Below are 18,676 nucleotides of genomic sequence, written 5' to 3'. Positions count from 1 at the left end.
ACTGTGCCTTCCTGTCATGCACTTAACTGCCATGCTCACATCACAGGTCCTGATCACGGTTGCTAGTACAGGTGTCACAATCGAAATCTTGACACACACCTCCCTCCCATCAAATTCGGTTTTAATTACAGAATCTAGGATGCACAGTAACCATTATTCTGATCAATGAATTCCAGTCTGTTTATATGACGCTATGTGAGAAAGCAGACTGCTCCCATTTGGACACTCCCACTTCCTTAAGACATGCAAAATGTATTTTGGTGTGTAGGAATATGTCTCTTGGACGCAGGGTTCGCAGCAGAGATTTATGAACTAAATGGCAATAAAGCAACAGACTGCATAAATGAGACCTAGTGCATTTTTCCCTGTGGGTTTTTGAGACAATTGCCAAATAAGATTTTTTTAAATTCTAAACAAGAGTCAAAGTATATTTGACAAAATAATGTTTCAAAGTCAGTTTTGCATCAATGAAGTATACATTTTAAGGAAAGCCTTATTGGCAATTCAATAATTCAGGAATGGAATGCACACTGCCACTGCCTGTGCATTGTAGCGTTACAGTTATTCCAAAAAGGCGACTGGATGGAAGGAAGTGAAGAGTGCAGGGCAGTGCAGTCACCCAATAGCCGAGTTGTGAAGAAGGCTTTTTACTGAGTGCATGTCTTCACAGAGAAACGTTGTACTTTATTCTGCTAGATGAGATGATGTAAAGAATGGAGAGGCCATTTTTGCATAACCAGCTGAGAACAGGAGACAATGAGATGGATAACCTTCAATTCTCTGTTGGAAAAAGTGTTACCCAGGCAACAGCAGCACCAGGACTTTTGAAAAGCTCCAAGAACCTGCATTTACTTTTATTCTCGCTTTAAAATCTACCTCTGTTAGTCAACTGCACACGCACTGTGTGGTCTTGATTCCAGGCAAGGAGAATTTCTCTTCCTGATGCCGGTGTAAAATACCTGGATAACTTAAGAAACGTTGCCTAAGGCTGAAAGTCAAAAAGCCCCTCGATTGCGTTGCTATTGTTGCCACTGTCCGGCAGTGGCTCAGTCAGTAGGGGCTTGAACTGTGAACCGTAGGGTTGCTGGTTCAAGTCACCGACCAGAACTAAAAAAAAAATGGAGTGTGACTGCTACTTGGAGAGGTCCCAGTTCACCTCCTGCCCTGCCGTGGTGCCCTTGAACAAGGCATCAGACATCCCCCTTCCCCCCTCACTCCCATTGCTCCCCGGGCGCTGTCCTATGAGCTGCCCTCTCTTTTCACCCATCCACTAGGATGGGTGAAAAGTAGAGACAAATTTCACTGTGTGTGCTGTGTGCTCTGCATGTGTGACCATTAAAAAGAGGGTTTCATCCCTCCAAATCTTAAATCTTATTACCTATCAAAAAAAGGAGATACCCTAAATCTTCTCTCCAACTCCCACATGTTGCCTTCTCACCTCCCCTGCTTTTTGCTCCTTCCATCACTTTTCCTTCCCATCCAGTTCATGCCGAGGTTGGGATTTCCCCAGGATTCCCCTCAGGACTCGGGTCAGTAAAGGCTCTGGCAGTGTGAGTTGAACGCTCAGCTTGAGGTGCATCACTGATCCGCTCTGATGCTAAGCTCAGCTCTTCGGCCTCCTCGCTGTCAACAATTTTCCCTGAGAAAACAACAACCGGGCTGATACCTGGTAACTGTCTGGCTGAGCGGCAGGCATTTGATTTCCATGCAGCGGCGGTATGAAGGAATACGTTGGTAACCTTTCTCTGACAAGCAGATCATTGTCTTCTCCCTGCGCATAACAGGGAATGTATGGAGCTCTGCTGCAGATGGGCAACACAGCAGGCAAAACTCCAAAGAAGAGATACAGAAAACTGGGTCAGAGAGATGTGTATCAGCTGCGTTTCTTTCATATGCTCAGTGGAAACACAGCTTCTTTTATTCTTCCAATTCAACAGTAACGCCGATCAGCCCCACCCAGATCAATACCCCAGACACAACAGTTCCACTCTGTTACGCACATTAGAAGAACAGAGAAACAATTGAAGCAAAAACATTACAATAATTGAATATAGCTGCCACATGCTGGACATGTGGCCACCTTTTAATCACTTTAAGAGCAACCTAATGGAGCACTGTTATAGTGAGGCAGACACATGCCTGTGACTCATACAGGCCGCCAGTGGGTCATGAGTTTCTCATGCGATACAGCAGCCTCAGATGCTCCTACTCTCAGAGACTGGTTTATGGAAATAAGATTTAAATCTGTGTTTGTGAATCTGACTGACTGATGTGTGCGGGTTTTAAGATAGCCAAAGTTATGTAAACTTTACAAACACAATGTTTGTCAGGAGCCTATTACATGTTGTCTCCCAAGCAAAATAGGGAGGCTGCTGCTGCAGTATTTGGAGTCAACACAGACATCCAAAACCAGCAGAGAGGAACAAACTTGTTGTCATTTGACTTTTCCACACTGCTATGGCAACACTGTCCTGACGATAGGGAATGCACATACATACTTTTTGCTAAACTAGCACAGAATCCTAACCTCCACCTTGGCTCTCTGATCACATAGCCAAAGCCCAATGAAGTCTGTCTCTATGGAAATACATTCTCCAAGAAAGTCTCCTCTCCACTATCTCCTCAATCCTATTTATAGAACAATGGGGCACTTGCTAACTGGCAAAAGATGAGTAACAGTATAGTGAAAATGGAAATGTCTATTATCTTCTTTTTGCGCACAGCTTCATTTCAAATCAAAGGCTTTGAACAAGCGTTCACACAAGCAGCTGACAAACAATCCCCAGTCTCACAAGAGAAAGCAGGTTTGATGTGTGTGAAGTTGTGAGAAGCGTGTGTGCATTTCAAGCTGATGCAAGGCCTGCAGGGTACGCGCGCACATCCAATGCCAGAAAGCAGCGTGAAGACAGCGGGCAGCAGGGTCATATCTAAGCCTCTCTGGCAGAAGCTCGTGGCACTCTGCGGTCCGATGCTTTTTGATCTCCGTGTGTGGAATGAGGATGAGAAAACCACAGGCGTTTTTTGAGGTCAACAGATTCTTTCCTCCATCGACAACAAGAAAAGGGTGTGAGGAGGGTGTGTGCATGCACAAGCTAGATGGATATTTTTCATTTCAGGTGTGTCATACAACAAAGAGCTGCGCTAGCTTAGATGTAGCACACCTGCAGCACAGCCTCGGCCTATTAAGTGAGGAACAAAAAGAGTTCCACCTCAGTGCCTTTAAAGAAACAGTCACATAAAACACTGTCAGACCTCGAGGGAACGGTCCTTCCCAATCATGCAGAAAGCACTAATTAGCATTAGTTTACATGAATGTCATGCTTATTAATAAAACACTGCAGTTGCACCATAAAGATGAGCTCCTACAAAGTAAACAGCAGGGCATTACCTTCAATGACTGAGAACTACAATTATGACTGTCGGCTTTCATTAACAAAAACACTCACTCTCAATGACCGTTAACGAGACCACGAGTCGCCATTATTTAAATCAAACACTTCCATATTTCTAGTGCGGCTACTGTTATTATTATTATTGGATATCCCTTCTTAAACTGATGTCCTGATACTGCCAAGAGTCAAGAGTTAAAATGCTCTTTTAATCCAAAGAACAAAAGAATTTCAAAATCTTCCATGTCAGGCTGTCATGTCAGAGACCTCATCAAGAAAAGATTACAGCAGCAGAGCTATTTACATAAGCAATTTACTTTACTGTTCAGATTCCTGGAGGTGCCTTTGAGCAGAGACGAGATTGCATCTCTCACACATCGTCCCCTCTACACCGTCACGTAGAAGAAGGTAGAACACCACTTTATGAGGCAGGGCACAGTGTTTCAGAACAGGCCATGATGGATTGGCCCTTTAATACAATATCTCTGGTTGTATCTGGTGTCATTGTGGTCAATGTTTAAACCAATGGGCAGGCCTGCTTTATGGCAATATTAAAATTACAGATTTATTTAATACTTTGTCATTTACCTGGATTTTTTTTCAATTGACTTGAATTAAAATGTAGAGATAATTTACACTATATCACAACATGCATATCAATATTAGAGTATGGAAATGCCCATACCATGATAGGGGACGTTATCCAGTGCCACCTATTACAGATTTGAAGATCACAGTTCAATCAGTTAAATCCATCAACAGTCCATTAGATAGTTTGATTTCAAATTGACATGATCAGTCTCATTAGATTAACTGTACAGTCATATTATAGCATTTATAGTAATAGAAAATGGATCACGCTATAGCTCATTTCCGTCATGATGCAGTGTTTACCCTACCATTGTCTTGGCAGGACGCTGCGCCCTGTCAACGGACTGTCATTCACAACTCACTTTTCACATTGACAGGTGCTCTTTTATTAAATAAACTAAACGCTTACGCTATTGATCTAATTTATGTGTACGTTTCAGTTTGTACTGTTTACTTTGCGCATTCACATTCTCTCCTTCGCTCCGTTTTACAAAGGGCGGGGCTTCGCAGCTGACACACACACGTGCGCACACACCTACAGAGCGGAAGAAAGGAGAGGGGAGAACTAAATAGAAACCGTGCCACGCACGCGCACGCAATCTCCCCGCGCCACACACGCAAGGTGAGCGCCCCTCCAAAGCAGTAAACCTAGGGGAAACACTGTAATGTATAGCTGTCTTGTGACTAAATAAATCATCATCAGCACAGTGTATGTGAATGAAAAAGATAAATATACTGTACAGTCAGTCAACAGTAATACTACATTAATATTGTGATATGATAATGTGCCCATATTTCTCAGGCCTAGCAACAATTGCAAAAAAATATTCTACAAAAGGATTATCTGGTCAAAACATCCAATCCACGCAGAAATATAGAATACCATTAAAAAATGACTGGTTGGCGTGAACGAGGATTCAAAGTGTGTCTGCCATGGCACTGCTACATCCTGGGTAATTACAGTGCAAACAAACTGGGCGTCAGGCCGAACAGAGAGTCTTGCTTTGTGGGGCTCATTGACTCCCTGGATGTTCTCAGATTCTGATCAATCTCAGTTCTTGACTTCTGGTTGTGTAATGAGGCTGTCACAAGCATCATTCAAAAAAACACAGATGGCTCATTTTAAGCAGAGAGCAGGCTGGTGTTGAAAAGCATAAAGAGACAATACAGGAAAGGTTTTGAGTCGGCATAAAAGTGGCATCGAAGCTTCTGGAGCCACAACAAGGGAGAGGATAGCAGAGCCTGTGTTGCTACAGTGTACCATGTTGTTTGTAGGTGGCAGACATCCCTTTCCTGTCATGAAATTTCAGACACAGATTGTCTCTGAGCAGCTGCCAGGCAACCACATGTGTTTCTGTGTGCCTTCTGAGATACTCAGTTATTTTTAGGGCCCATCCTCCTGTTTTTTCTTGTAAGAGAGCTGAATTATCATGATTGAACATACAAAACCCATGACATTATTAAAGAGTCATTTTAATGCCTACACAATGCATCTGGTGGTCAGCCTCAATTCATAGAACCGTAGTTATATTTGGTAACTGACCTTTTAACGTGTATACCACGGAAACTTAAAATGGCTAAGAATGTTTTTCTTGTGCGCACTAATCCTTAGTGCCATTAGTGGTCAAAAGATCCAAATAAAAGATAATACACCGTTATGTTATTGTATCCGTATCAACAAATATACTTTTTTCAGGCTACTTCTTTTGGATTAGCTTTAAATGCGAGAGTGTGTGATGACAGGTTCAACTTCCACTAAAATACTCTTTTACCCTTAAAAGGGTACATCACGTCCCATTAAGGAGAAGCATGCTTCTTTGACTTGCTCTTGGCACAAAGCCTGGAGTACAGTACTGCAAGTTTACCAAGCTCTAATATGACGGCTGAAACTAATGTCTGCCAACCACCCAGTGTAGCAAAGTGAGCCGATGCTAAAAAGAAACAACAAACAGCAGCCTGCTTGGCAGATCGCCTCACTAAGCCGCCACGAAGGGAGAATGTCTCTCATGTCGGCACGCTCCCACTAGCCACAATGACCTCAACACAAGGATGATGTCACAGCTCTCCATACATCCTGTTTAACCATGACCAGCAAAGCCCTTATTTCCCTGGTAACCTAACACCAGTATGTTTAAGCACGCAGATAAACTCTGAAATGCAAGCAGAGTTCCTTCCAGCAGAGCATCCTCATCTGTCCCCAGAGATCAATTGGCTTCATCAGAGGAGACGCTGGCCCAAACTTTCAAATCAGCGGGCCAAAAGAGGTGTAGCGAACTTGAAAATGTCAATCCCACTTGCCGTTTGCATCGATCCAGCAGGAACAAAAGGACTACTTGTGAGCTCGTTTGCAGGGGATCCCCTTTGAAAGTGAACTGTTTAGTCATTTGTGCACTGTATTTGGCAGTCAAGGTTTGTCTGCAATACGTGTTGTACTCTATTTTGGTTCAACTCTAACCTAAAAAAAAAGGAGCAGAATATGGTCCTTGAATGCCCAGTAATGTATTACTTATTCCTCCAACAGAGTTTCTGAGTGACTTATATGCATGCATAAATAAATTACAGAGCAATTATACTCAAATCAGTAGTCAGGGATCTTAAATGCCCCTTCTTCTCCATCATATATGATAGATCTCATTCAGATGCATTCTTCTAAAAATGGGGCTCATTATGTCTTGGAGGTGGCTGCCGCAGTTCTACCAGGAAGCTTATCAAAACATCTACTAATTTAAAACCGGGTAAGGGTCTACTGAGTAAAACACCAATTTGGAAGCAATCTGTGTTCCGCAGTTAGACTTATGCAATCATAGTCCTTTCAGTTCTGCTTGCTGTGAGATGGGGAAGCTGAAATGAGAAGCAGCCCAGTGAAAGAGGTGAGAGTGAGGCCGAGGGAATCCTCACATCACAGAATCCAACATTCCTCTGAACAACTTCACAGCCATTACTCCATCAGTATAACAGGAGTCATTCATACATAATGTTACCGATTCCAATTAGGAGCAGCCTCACTAATTACAGCTAAGACAGTTTCTTATCTCCTGCTGCCTCTCTCGCTGCGTGATTCTCCTCTTGCTGCCCTGCCCTGATAGGATTGTTTTCTGCTCTAAAAAGCACAATTGTAATTTATGGTTATGTCAGATTCCATATACCATATTCAATAAAGCAGAGTAATGTAGATAAGTGGGAGCAGAATAGGTTCAGAGAATACAGCTATATAACGGGGCTGATAATATCGACGCACAATAATCTGATGATGGTTTTTACTTTCATTAGTATACAAAGTCTATCTAATCTTGATGTGCCTGCTCTCCCCAAGTATGTTTATCTGCATCTGCAGAGACGTTTAAATTGGGGGCCATATATTCAAGTAGGAGGGTCTTAACTCTGAGTAATGGTGCGGGCAGACATGAGCATTCACAAGTTGAAAATGATACACCTATTGATCAAAAAGCTTAATTGTCACTAACAGCATCTGTCCTACACTGCTGCTTGTATTAATTTACCATGATCTTGTATAAACAATCAATACTTCCTGAAGGAGAGTAAATGTAAAATGTAATGAATGAATGAATAAAGCATGCCACAAGTCCATACAAGCCCACCACAACACAGGTAGTACCTACAGTATCCTAACTGCAGAATTAATACTCGTCTCTGTGTGACAGAGACAAACTGCTTTAGACCGAGTGACCCACAGAAAATGTCTCAATCTGGTATTACATTCACATAGCCAGTCACATATTCCTTGACAGATCTGGGCAGAGCTGACCTTCATACAAGCCAAATCTGCCCAGTCTAATTTACACTGATCATTTGGACCCAGCATTGCCAGAGATTTGTTTTGCTGTCACAATAATGAGCACAATCCCATATCCAATAGCATGAAGGGTTGTCCTGCTGGTGACCTTCAGGTACCAACAGCAGCCTCACCTGCCCTCCTGGCAGAGGACGATGGGAGGGGTTAACGTTGCCTCTATCCATCATCCCATTACACACGTTGGCCTAGTTTAATGTCCTTTTTCAGACTTGAATGGAGACACGCTGGGCAGCACAGAAACATAGGAAGCATCTAATTAGTCGACGACATCAGCAGAAGTTCACCAGTCACTTACCACATCAAGGGTGAAATCCCTTCTAGAGTACTAATGAGGACTGTGTCCATCACAATAGTCTCCTACAATGCTACAGTATCTGTATAATGAACAACAGATTATGGACATGTCGTGGGGCCTCAGCCATTGAATGAATTAAAACTGTGCTATTATACAAGCTAGGAGACAGTTTGGGTTTCAGCGACACTTGCTAAATACAAATCCAAAATACTAATACTGAACTTATTCACCTTCCAGGAGAGTTTCTTTTAACCGCAGGGCAAACAGCTGCTGAGCGTGAGAAAGGTTACCGTGCTGGCTGTGGAGCAGGTGCTGTAATGTGATGGACTCAGCGAACACAGGGAAATGTGAAGAAGAAAGCGCAGGGGAAACAGGATACGCACTAGCATATGTCTGGAGATATAGCAGAGGGAGGGAAGAGCAAAGAGAGTTTTTCTGCCTATGCCCATGAATCAGCTGAAAAGATGCCGTCATATAGAGACAACATTCACAGCTGTTCACGGGGCATGTGTAAAAATAGCTGCAGTGGAGGCGGCTTTGCCATTAATGTTGTAATGTGATTATCACTATATTTTACAGTACAGTAACAAAGTTGACTTTTACTATATTTCTACTGCTTATTTCACCAAGAAATATGTCATACTTCCTATCTCAGGCCCATCTCAGGCTTTAGCTCAATCATCTCACAGACCTGGCAACCTCATTGTACTGGAAACAGTGAGAAGGATGATGAAAACTCTGTAGGAAAAATGTCAAAAAAAAGGGTGCAGCAGAACAAATGCTCCACTCTCAGTTTCAGTGCAGAACGCCTGCTAGGTCAGCCATACAACTCCCAGACCATAGCAGACATTAGAAAATGACTGCTGCTCGCCGGGGCGATGGCCATTTGAGCTGACAGGAACTCTGTCAGAAACACAGCCACTAGAGCCATCAGCCATTCATCAGATGACAACACACACTTGTCATTTTGTCCGATGGCGAGACAATCCATGACTTGTTCACTACACTGCCATGAGATGTCAGCAAAGGAACTCAAACGTGAGTTGCAAGTGAGTTCCATGTACCCATTTATACAGCCGGACTAGTTCCAGACTTTCAATTTCAAACAAGTTCCAAATGAATTGTCAGAATACAAAACGTCACCAGGGTCTCATTACTACCCTGCTGTGAGGTCAGCTCAATTTTAAAACACCCATGAAATTCTTGGTGAATATCTTGACAGTTGAGGCATGCTGGCCAATGAAATATCAGCTGCGTACATCGCGAGTGAATTGGATACACACGTGATGTTGATGGAGCGGAATTGATTTTATTGATACCAATGCAGCACTGTTGTCATCTTTCTTCGTGAAAGACGCAGAGTTTGACGTAATGACGCATGAGTTTTTGCAACATGCACTTCCAGAGAAAGCATGCCGGCATCGATAAAAAGGAATTGATAACCTCGGAGGCATATGATTTTGGTGTATCGGACAATTTGGAACCTGTTCTCAACTGGAACGGATCCCGATTCCCATCCCTAGTGGTCTCTAGGTTGTTTCGAGTACCATCTTTGGAACTAGTGGTGGGAATTCAGAAAGGAAAATGGGATTGCATGCTTAAGGTACAAGCCAAGTTGTTCCAGGAGCGTTATCTAAAGGAGAAATGTTTTGTTTCAACTAGATAGCAAATGTTTAAAACCTTTTAGCAAATGTTTATAGCAAATGTTTAAAACCTTTTCCTTCACTGCTGCATATTTTGCAAAAGACCGTTTTTTCTCACATTATTACTTATCCACTGTTTTTTGTTATTAGGAATGACAATAATGGTGGATTATACAACATCATCACTGCTACTGTATTATTCAGTGCACTAAAAATATCTTTCAATGTTTTATCTTTCAGTAGCTTGTGTTGCTCATTTGATGATCAATGATTAATCGCTATATGTTTAGTATAAGTCCACTTTACCTTTTACCCTGATCCCCCGCCCACACACAAACAGATGAGAGCAATGTATTAAAAAGGGACACACAGCATTATTAACAAAACAAAGCATTTGATGCTGCAGCAACATGGCCTCATTTCTGGGAAAACATTCCCCACACAAACACTCAGGGGTCACAGCTTGTGACAAATTTGAGATTTTACTGGGCAATTAAGTCCTCCAGAAGGGCAAATACATCACATTAATGCAGTCATTCTGTACCTGGACACTAAAGCAGAGTGAGCCAACATGCATGCCTGGCCTGGCCTGGCAATACAAGATTGGCTGTCTCTCCTGTATTTCCTGTTCATTGCTCAGCAGCCCACTATCTAAAACTAATTCAAACACTGGATTTGTTCTTGGTGGGGATATGAAACTGGCTCTCAAGGCAGAGGTACACTGTAATGCTTCTGAATTACTTACTGAATGGTTCAAGACCAGACTTAGCCAAACCAGTGTGCAAATGAGTGATGTCTCATTCAATAATGTCTAAACTATTTCTGTTGTATAGTACTATTTCCTGATCTTTTTTCATCATGCTGATAACTTGACAGCGCTCGCTTTTATGTCATGCATCCTTCCCTACATTTCTTCCTTGTCCATTTGGCTGAGATGACTTCACTGAATTAGTTCTTCATGTCTTTTACTGTAACGCATAAAAAGCACTTCATATAGCAGTTTATTCCTATTGTGTTGCGGCTATAGATGCCACTTTACCCAAACCTGTATATACTGAATGCTAATGTGGAAAATGTAAGCATGAACGGACCAGCAGCAAGAACACGGCATGGTATACGGAAAGAATGGACTATCCAGTAAATAAATAAATCATTATCATACCTTTTGACTGACTGAAATTCTATTGTATCACTTTGCCTAATATAACCTAGCAAGAGTGTATGAGGACCCTGTGGGAAAACTCAGATCAATTTTCTCACCCACTAAAGAAATCCTTCTAAATTGCGCTTCATGCCCATTGAAATTGCCTCTGTGTACAGATAGTAATCCAATATCAATGAAAAGATGGAACAGTGCAGCTGTGCTGAGCAAAGATAATTAAGGTAATTCTCCAGCAGAGGTACCAGACATGACATTATACGATCTGAGAAAGGACATATAGGTTGTCATCATAAACCTATGATACCAAAACACCTGATCCAGCTTAAGAATGGAAATACCATTAAAAAAAAAAACGGAAGAGAGCCATCTGTACATCTGTTTATCATCAGACTCAAGTGGAAAATGAAATAATTAATTAACAGCTAATTTGACATTCCATTCATCCATTCATGTCAAAATGTTTGCTCCTCCATACAACACATCTATTTCCACTCTCATTTATATTTATATTATGAGATAATAAAGGGATTCAGAACCAGTTTGTCCATAAAGGGCTGGATTAAATTAATGAAACTGTGTGGACAGGTTTATCAATCGATCAACCATCTTATCACCTTTCTAACAGCCACAAGCTGACAGTCACTCTCTTATCACACTAATCCGGATAACTTCAGTACTGAGCCTGTGAAGGCAGCAGCGATAAATTAGTTTACTCCTACACTGATTGGATTAAAAGCTAGAAGCGGGCCTCGACCCCCTGGCCTCAAAGACAACAGCCACCAACTGCTCAGCTTTAATGAGCATGTCGGATAAAATGGAAATAAATAACTAAAGAAAAAAATGATTTGTCTCTTTAGCTTTTTTTTTCACAACATATGGAAATATTACCTCACCATGCTTATACTATAGAGAATCCAATTTAAATCTGTGATTTATACCCTATAAAAAGGACTGTTTATTAGCAATGACTCAAATCCCCTGTCATATATGACAGCTGACTCAATAGTAATCTGGTGCAGGTTAAATGCAAGTCTTGGAGCCCATCATTTGTGCACCACGTTAGTGAAGCAGCAGTCAGAGCCGTTTGTCTGCTAACTTCTTGAAATTGAGCTCTAGATAAGACGGCATATATTGTGAGATACATGTCCCGCTAACAAACACTACATGCCTAATGGCAATTTGTGATGCATGTGTCCCCACTGCAGCTTTATAGACACAAGTAACAGAGAGTTTCCACACTGCAGCGAAGGACTCACAAATGAATACAGAAGCTTGGCTGTCACACAGTGACAGGCCCGCGTTAGGAGCAGCAGCAGCAGCGCTTCGATGGAAGACACACTATGACAGGTAAACCAAACTGCAATCTGTGCATACTGAAATAAAATGAAAACAGATTAGGACCAACTCTGCTGAGACACAGTGAGCTGCAACTCACCCTGATAAATAATTTAAGGTTTAAATTGGCATACGGAGGGGAAAATATTAGCTCTCCATGGGGCGTAAATGTGTTCTATTGTAATAGTTCACAGTGGGCGACAGCACCAGGGGACAGTGAGATGTGGAACAAGACAGTCTATTCTGACAGCTACTTAACCTCCAGGCAGGGCTGTTTCACAGGAAGGGGAGCCTCATTGTATTCCACATGGCCTGTAGTAAGTGTGCAAGTGTTTGTATAGGGGGGGAGACAAGAAAGGTTGAAAGGTGATAATAAGACAAATAGAGAGTAAGTAAAATAAAGGAAGAAAAATAGATGGTAAAAAACTCTAAATATCACAGCAGTATTCCTAGCTACAGCAAAGGGGCCGTTGTGCCCTGAGCTGCAATGACTTCCTCATTCTTTCGTATTCAAGTCCATCCTGTGCCTCACCTCCCTCCCACCCTCCCTCCAGCAGCTGCCTTGAAGCTAAAGGCTCAGAGTTTCAGCAGAGGGAGTGGGTCACAGGGACAGGAACAAGATGTGCAACTGTATTGCACTGTAGTGACAGTTCTGTAAACAAAATGACCTTCCGGTTATTGTAATGCGTTTGTGTGGCTTCATGTATCAGCAATAACTGGCTTTGTAAAGGACCTGCATCAGTTTGCAGGAAAACCCAGGATCTCCCAGCTGAATGGGGAAACACCCGCAGGGAGGGGGGAAACACCCGCAGGGAGGGGAGAAACAGCAGGCTGGGCTGGAGAGTCTGACATCATCCAAGTGTTGGCTTCCATGTTTCTGTGAAGTCTCATGTGTGTGTGTGTGCATGAATAAACAGTGAGTATCTGTGTCACTCCCTCTCTCTTAGCACAACTATAGTTTTCCTGTGTAGCTCTGGGCAGACGTTCATTATTCTGAGTTTCTTTCTGCTGCTGCACCACCACACACAGACAGACACTGCAGTTCACACACCATGAAGAAGCAGCGAGATGAGGGGAACCATCGGTTATGGATTGACAACCAAACCCTCCCAAAGCTGCAGCCTAGAAGCTGCTCACACCAAACATCCTTATTGCAACAGCACAAAAAAAAAGGACACCCATCCCCTTTCCGTCGGTTATCAAACCAAACCCAACAGCCTACTGCTGCAGAAACAATCCCACACCTTAAATGGGATCGTATTCAGCACTGGCTGAAAAAAATACGCCTGCAAAAGTTGAAGGACGCGAGAGATATGGGGCATTGTGTGAACGCAGAGTGTCTGGAGGCTGGTTTACAGTAAACGGCGGGGCCAGTGGGGTGTAGATGGGCTTCAACCAGCGCTCCCCAAAAAAACTGCATTGCCTCTGTCAAAGCTCTACGTCCCACTGTGGATTAAAACAACCACTCGACACCGGGTTGGGATACATATCATGACTCATCTTGTGCCTCACCTTTCCGTGAAGCGCAATCTGAAGAAAAGACATGAACGGAAAATCTTGAGGCTAGTTAGCTTTACTTCCTTAGCCAGCCCAGCCGCCACCGCCGCTTTCTCTCCGGTCCAGCCTGCCTGCCCGGTCCTACACCTCTCCCTGTGTGCACATACGTCCTGGGACTTACCGGTCTTATGTGCTGATGATGTCGCTGTGAAGAGACAACAAGTGCGGGGAGGCTGCCGGCCGCCGCTCCGCTGCTCCGGGACAACAGGAGTACTGATCTGCACACTTTCGCAGCCATCTCTGTAGTGAAACCTCGCCGGGAAGGAGACTGCTGCGGGCGGACCGAGACGCACCGAAGGGAAGAGGGAGGGGGGTGGGCGGGTTTGCGGGGCTGGACTACGGCTTCGTACACATGCCCAGTGTTGCACCAGTATGCAAAGATAAACCACTTTTGTGCTGATTCAAAGCTAATTCAAAGCAAGCATGCATAGACTGCTTGTCATTTGTCGCAACAACAAAAACACCCATCACTCAGCTACTCTATTGAAGGTCACAACAAAAGTGTGTTAATCATGTGTATAATACATTTATTAGAAAGGTGTCAGTCAACATACTGGTGTGATAGGACAGTGGCTCTCAATGTGGTGTTTTTGGAAGTCAAATAAATAAGTGTAATTTCACTTTCAGTTCACTAGACAAGGGTCTCGAGCACAGAGTGAAAGCATTGCTTCCTGTCTCAACCACTACAATCTCTATTAACATTATCTGCCAGATAAATGAGGTGAACCTCACCACATTAGTATGCGTAGGTATTATAGTGACACAGTGGAAGATTAAACAAAAACAGACCTTCCCTCAGTAATGGTTACCACATTAATCACTTTCAATAGTAAAATAAATATAGTGATTAAAACACACCACTAAATAATAATAAACTCAGTATTGAGTTTCTTTTTTCAAATTCAAATTACTTGTTTAAGTCATTCCTAGATTATTACAGCAATTGTTATGAAAGAAAAGCATACCGACCTAAATTCCTTAGAAATAGAACTGCCGTAAAAGTTTATTTACTTTGTTATTGCCTTAAATTATCATGAGATGTGTAAAGGTATATGATAGGAGACAGTGTCAATACCTGTCTGTAATCCCACTTGCATACCCACTACTACAACAGAACAGAGCTGACGTACACTTAAAAGATTTCCAGCTATCTTGAAAGAGACAAAATGTAGCTTGTGTGACTGTCTCCAGGCTATATCTTGGCAGACTTGCTGTCACTGGCCCCACCATCTATTCCTCTATAACTATTTCTAATATTAGCGTGTCCTTCCGTCACTCTTGTGACCATGTCCCAAAAGAGCAGCCTACAGGGTCAAATCTAATTGCACTGATCTTCAGCGACTTTTAACCAACATTGGGACTACTTCCTAATGTACAAGCATTTTAAAGCATTTCTGAGTTTCTGTTCCCAGATTGCAGAACATGAGGGTAAGCTGTCAAGTATGAGGCGTTCTATTTTCTCCAGAATCACTCAACCACTGCAGATGTAGGTAATAGAAGTGGTAATGGGTCTGTTTGGTTAATGAATGTCAAGGAGACTCCCCACGGTGGAATGTAACATGTTCTCCAAAATCTTTGACAAGGCCTGTCATATAATACCGCCTGCCACACCTGTGTTGGTCAAAGGAGAAACCAGATAACAGTAACTCTTGATTTGTTAATATGCAAGAGCGAACACATTTCGTAGTATTTCATATGATGGCTTCATATCATGGCTCACGCTTTGGAGAATAAGAACTTGGCAAATAAGAAAATAGATAAGATGTTTTGTTGTTGATTGTGCTTGTTTTATATTTGTTTGTGAAATACAGTAGTCATTTATCAATGCTTCAGAACTCATCCCTTCTTTACTTCCTCAGGTGCAGTGCATCAGGCTGTGTGGGCGATGCAATTTAAATGCAAATTCTCAGCCATGGACAAGCACCTGCTCAAGGCCTCGAGGCTGCATCGATTCACAAAGCGAATCTTTGTGTGCTGCCAAATACTACCAGGCACTTGTTTACATAAACCTTTACAGTACTGTAGTAACTGTACACAGGATAGTATATATGTGCACATGGTGTGTCAGCAGCGTTAACGAAAGAAGCTGCAGTAAGGCGAAAATATGAAACGAAGTCATTCACGTTATGTGAGATTTTGCATTTGAATGTTACATCAGTGTTATCAGCTCTTTAAAAAAGGCTATACAAAGGTGAGACACAGAATATGTTAAATGATTACAGCTATTGGACTTATCTCATCTACATACTATCTATTCATCTTACTACTTTTTTTAAAGCATATTTAACATGATTCATGGAAAAACTAAAACATTTAAATAAAAGTAAATAAAATAAAGTATTAAAATAAAAGTAATTACACAAAATTACTTTTACACAAAATATGTTCACATACAGTACCAACTGCATGACTATTGTTTATGAAATATAAAATATAACTGCTTCTAAAAACAACCATTTCACAAGGTCAGAGATGAATGAATTGAATAAAAGAAGAGGTTTGTATGCATGCTTGTGTCTGTGCATGACTAATGTGTCTCCAAGCAGCATAAAATAGCCCCTCCCATGGGTCTACAAAAACGGTAATGCCCAAAGAAAGCATGCGTGGGTTTGTAATTTCGATTTCATCACACCACCAATCAGATACTACATCATGTAAACACAGACCTAATTAGGCAGTGTATGCTGCCTTTCTTTTCCTGCTTACTCTTACACATATGACGGCTCAAAGACACTACACAGCAATATACTGAAACTGGAGCCTGCTTATGTCTGCAGGTCTTCACCTGAGCCATCGTTCGCCATTATACAGAGGATACTGCTTGTGGATCAAGTTTCACCATAGTTTTCATTCTACAAAGCAGCTCAGCTGGGACTTCTCTTGGGTGCACAACACCCAGCACACCCCCATGGATTCACATTTGTGTTCTTAATATAGCACTTAAGAGTGACAAACCCTCTTAAACCTAACACAAGTCGCAGTGGTAGCAACACTGTCATTATGTACTAAAACAGTTGAGCAGAAGAGGCTCTTCAGCAGGCCCATCTTATCTCCTGCTCCACCTTTGCACTGCCACAAAAGCAGAATGAATGTGATCGGCATGCAGTGCTGTTGTTTAGATTACTGTTGCAATGCAACTTGAAGGCTGCAGGGTAAACAGTTACCTTATATGCATAACCTTCAACCCGAATTGTGTCAGAAGTACCAGGGTCAGAGAGTGGAAACTTAGTATGAGAAAGGCATGTCTTTTCTTTTAAGGTTTACAAGAGAGTTAGCAGATTCCTAACTTCTAACAGCCAAGGACATTGAACCTGACACCATGAACAGACACCCCGGACATGGTGACAAATCTAAAAACAATCTGCTCATGAGCTATTTGGCACATATTCCTTTCCACTTGTTCACGCTAATTATTCATGCATGACGTTTAAATGTGATAGGTGTACTGTTAACCTGCATAAGGCTGGCCGTTTGGGGTGCTGATAAGTTACAATATCCAAACCGGTATGTCTTTCGGACAATTTAAAGAACTGATTTGCATTGTGTTAAGCATATTTACGAGAATAATAAAAGATTGACATAACGTTTGTGAGCAAGATGAATGGCTTTGACTTAGAAACATATGCACTGCCATTGAACACCTCGGTCATACTGAGGTTATTACTGTGGTAAAGCTATTTAAATTCAATATGATTTTCAATCGTTGACAATTACATATTGTGCGGTTCTTGGGATAAATTGCTCGCATTAATGAACCCTGCACTGGAGAGCTGCAGGCACAGTTAAGTAGCCTCCCTTATTAAAAAAGGAGGAAGAGAGAGAGTGAGGAGGAGGAGGAGGAGGAGGAGGAGGAGGAGGAGGTATTGGAAATCACTTTAAAGGTTCAATGTGTAATTCCGAGCCACCTGCCCCAAAGAAATATGGGGCAGTATTTCACCTCTAAACTGGGTCCATACAATCTTTAATGTTCATATTTTAGTTGTAGTAGTTTGCTATATGTATTGTATTCCAATGTATTCTTGATATTGTGTATTGTATTTACTTCTGTGTAATGCCTGTCAGTCAGTCAGTCAGTGGGCAAGAATACACAAAATTCAACCAAACTGCTGAAACTCTGATAGCCGGTCCACAAACACTGCTATCTTCTTGACGGTGCTTATCTATCTGTTTACTGAGCACTAATGTTAACCGGGGCTGTAGCTTGTGTAATGTTCAGTTAGTTTGTTTATTGGACTAAATCCAAAGTGGCAGAAACTAGAAAACAACCCTCATATTCGTCTCATCTTCCCGGTGGAGGCGCAGCCAGGAGAGCAGCCCGCAGGCGGAGCAGAGAGGTCGGGCTCAAGATAACTGCTAACTGAAGCTCCGCCGTTTCCCAGGGCTGCCGACAGCTATACACTCGGCAAAACAGCCTCCTGGTAGCTGTGAGGACGAAGCGAGGTGGTGCGCGTGGTTTTCTCATTTCTGCCACTTTAAATGTAATCAAATAAACAAACTATAAAACGGACACGGAACATGGCTGTAATATTTACAAGCGAGTAAGACAGCTGTACTTCTTCTCCCTCTGGTCTGAGGGCAGACTGGAGCTACAGTGTCTCACTATCACCTCTAGTGGAACAAGTGGTATTACAGACTGGACGGAGCGGAACAAGCCAGTTAGCATGCTGATTTCATTAAATATCTCTGCAACACAACACATAGTTGTATTTGACCTAATGTCAACACTGTTTCCTCTTTACATTCCGTTGATAATCTTAGTTAATTGTTTTAATGTTTTAAGTTTAAATTTGGTCACATTGAACCTTTAATAAAAGCTGGTGGGAAATAACAAAGAGATTAGTATAGATAATCATTTGTAATAAAGAAGGTAACCAGAGATATATCATAGCG

At 42.2% G+C, this 18,676-nt stretch overlaps 1 protein-coding gene across 3 annotated transcripts in view; it reads right to left on the bottom strand.

Annotated features, from left to right (window-relative positions):
* mcu (mitochondrial calcium uniporter) overlaps nt 1-14,070 on the bottom strand; it is a 50,460-nt gene extending 36,390 nt beyond the window's left edge. For 2 of the 3 annotated variants that reach the window (XM_029449760.1, XM_029449761.1), the window contains exon 1: nt 13,908-14,070. In XM_029449760.1, coding sequence (XP_029305620.1) covers nt 13,908-14,024 — 117 coding nt within the window. In that variant the 5' untranslated portion in view covers nt 14,025-14,070. The other variant, XM_029449762.1, reaches the window with a different exon arrangement.
* Between the last annotated feature and the right edge of the window lie 4,606 nt (nt 14,071-18,676).

Source organism: Cottoperca gobio, chromosome 15 (genome assembly GCF_900634415.1).
Source record: "Cottoperca gobio chromosome 15, fCotGob3.1, whole genome shotgun sequence".
Taxonomy (NCBI): Eukaryota; Metazoa; Chordata; class Actinopteri; order Perciformes; family Bovichtidae; genus Cottoperca; species Cottoperca gobio.
The sequence above is the reverse complement of the archived record's forward strand: the minus strand, read 5'-3'. Positions and strand labels throughout refer to the sequence as shown.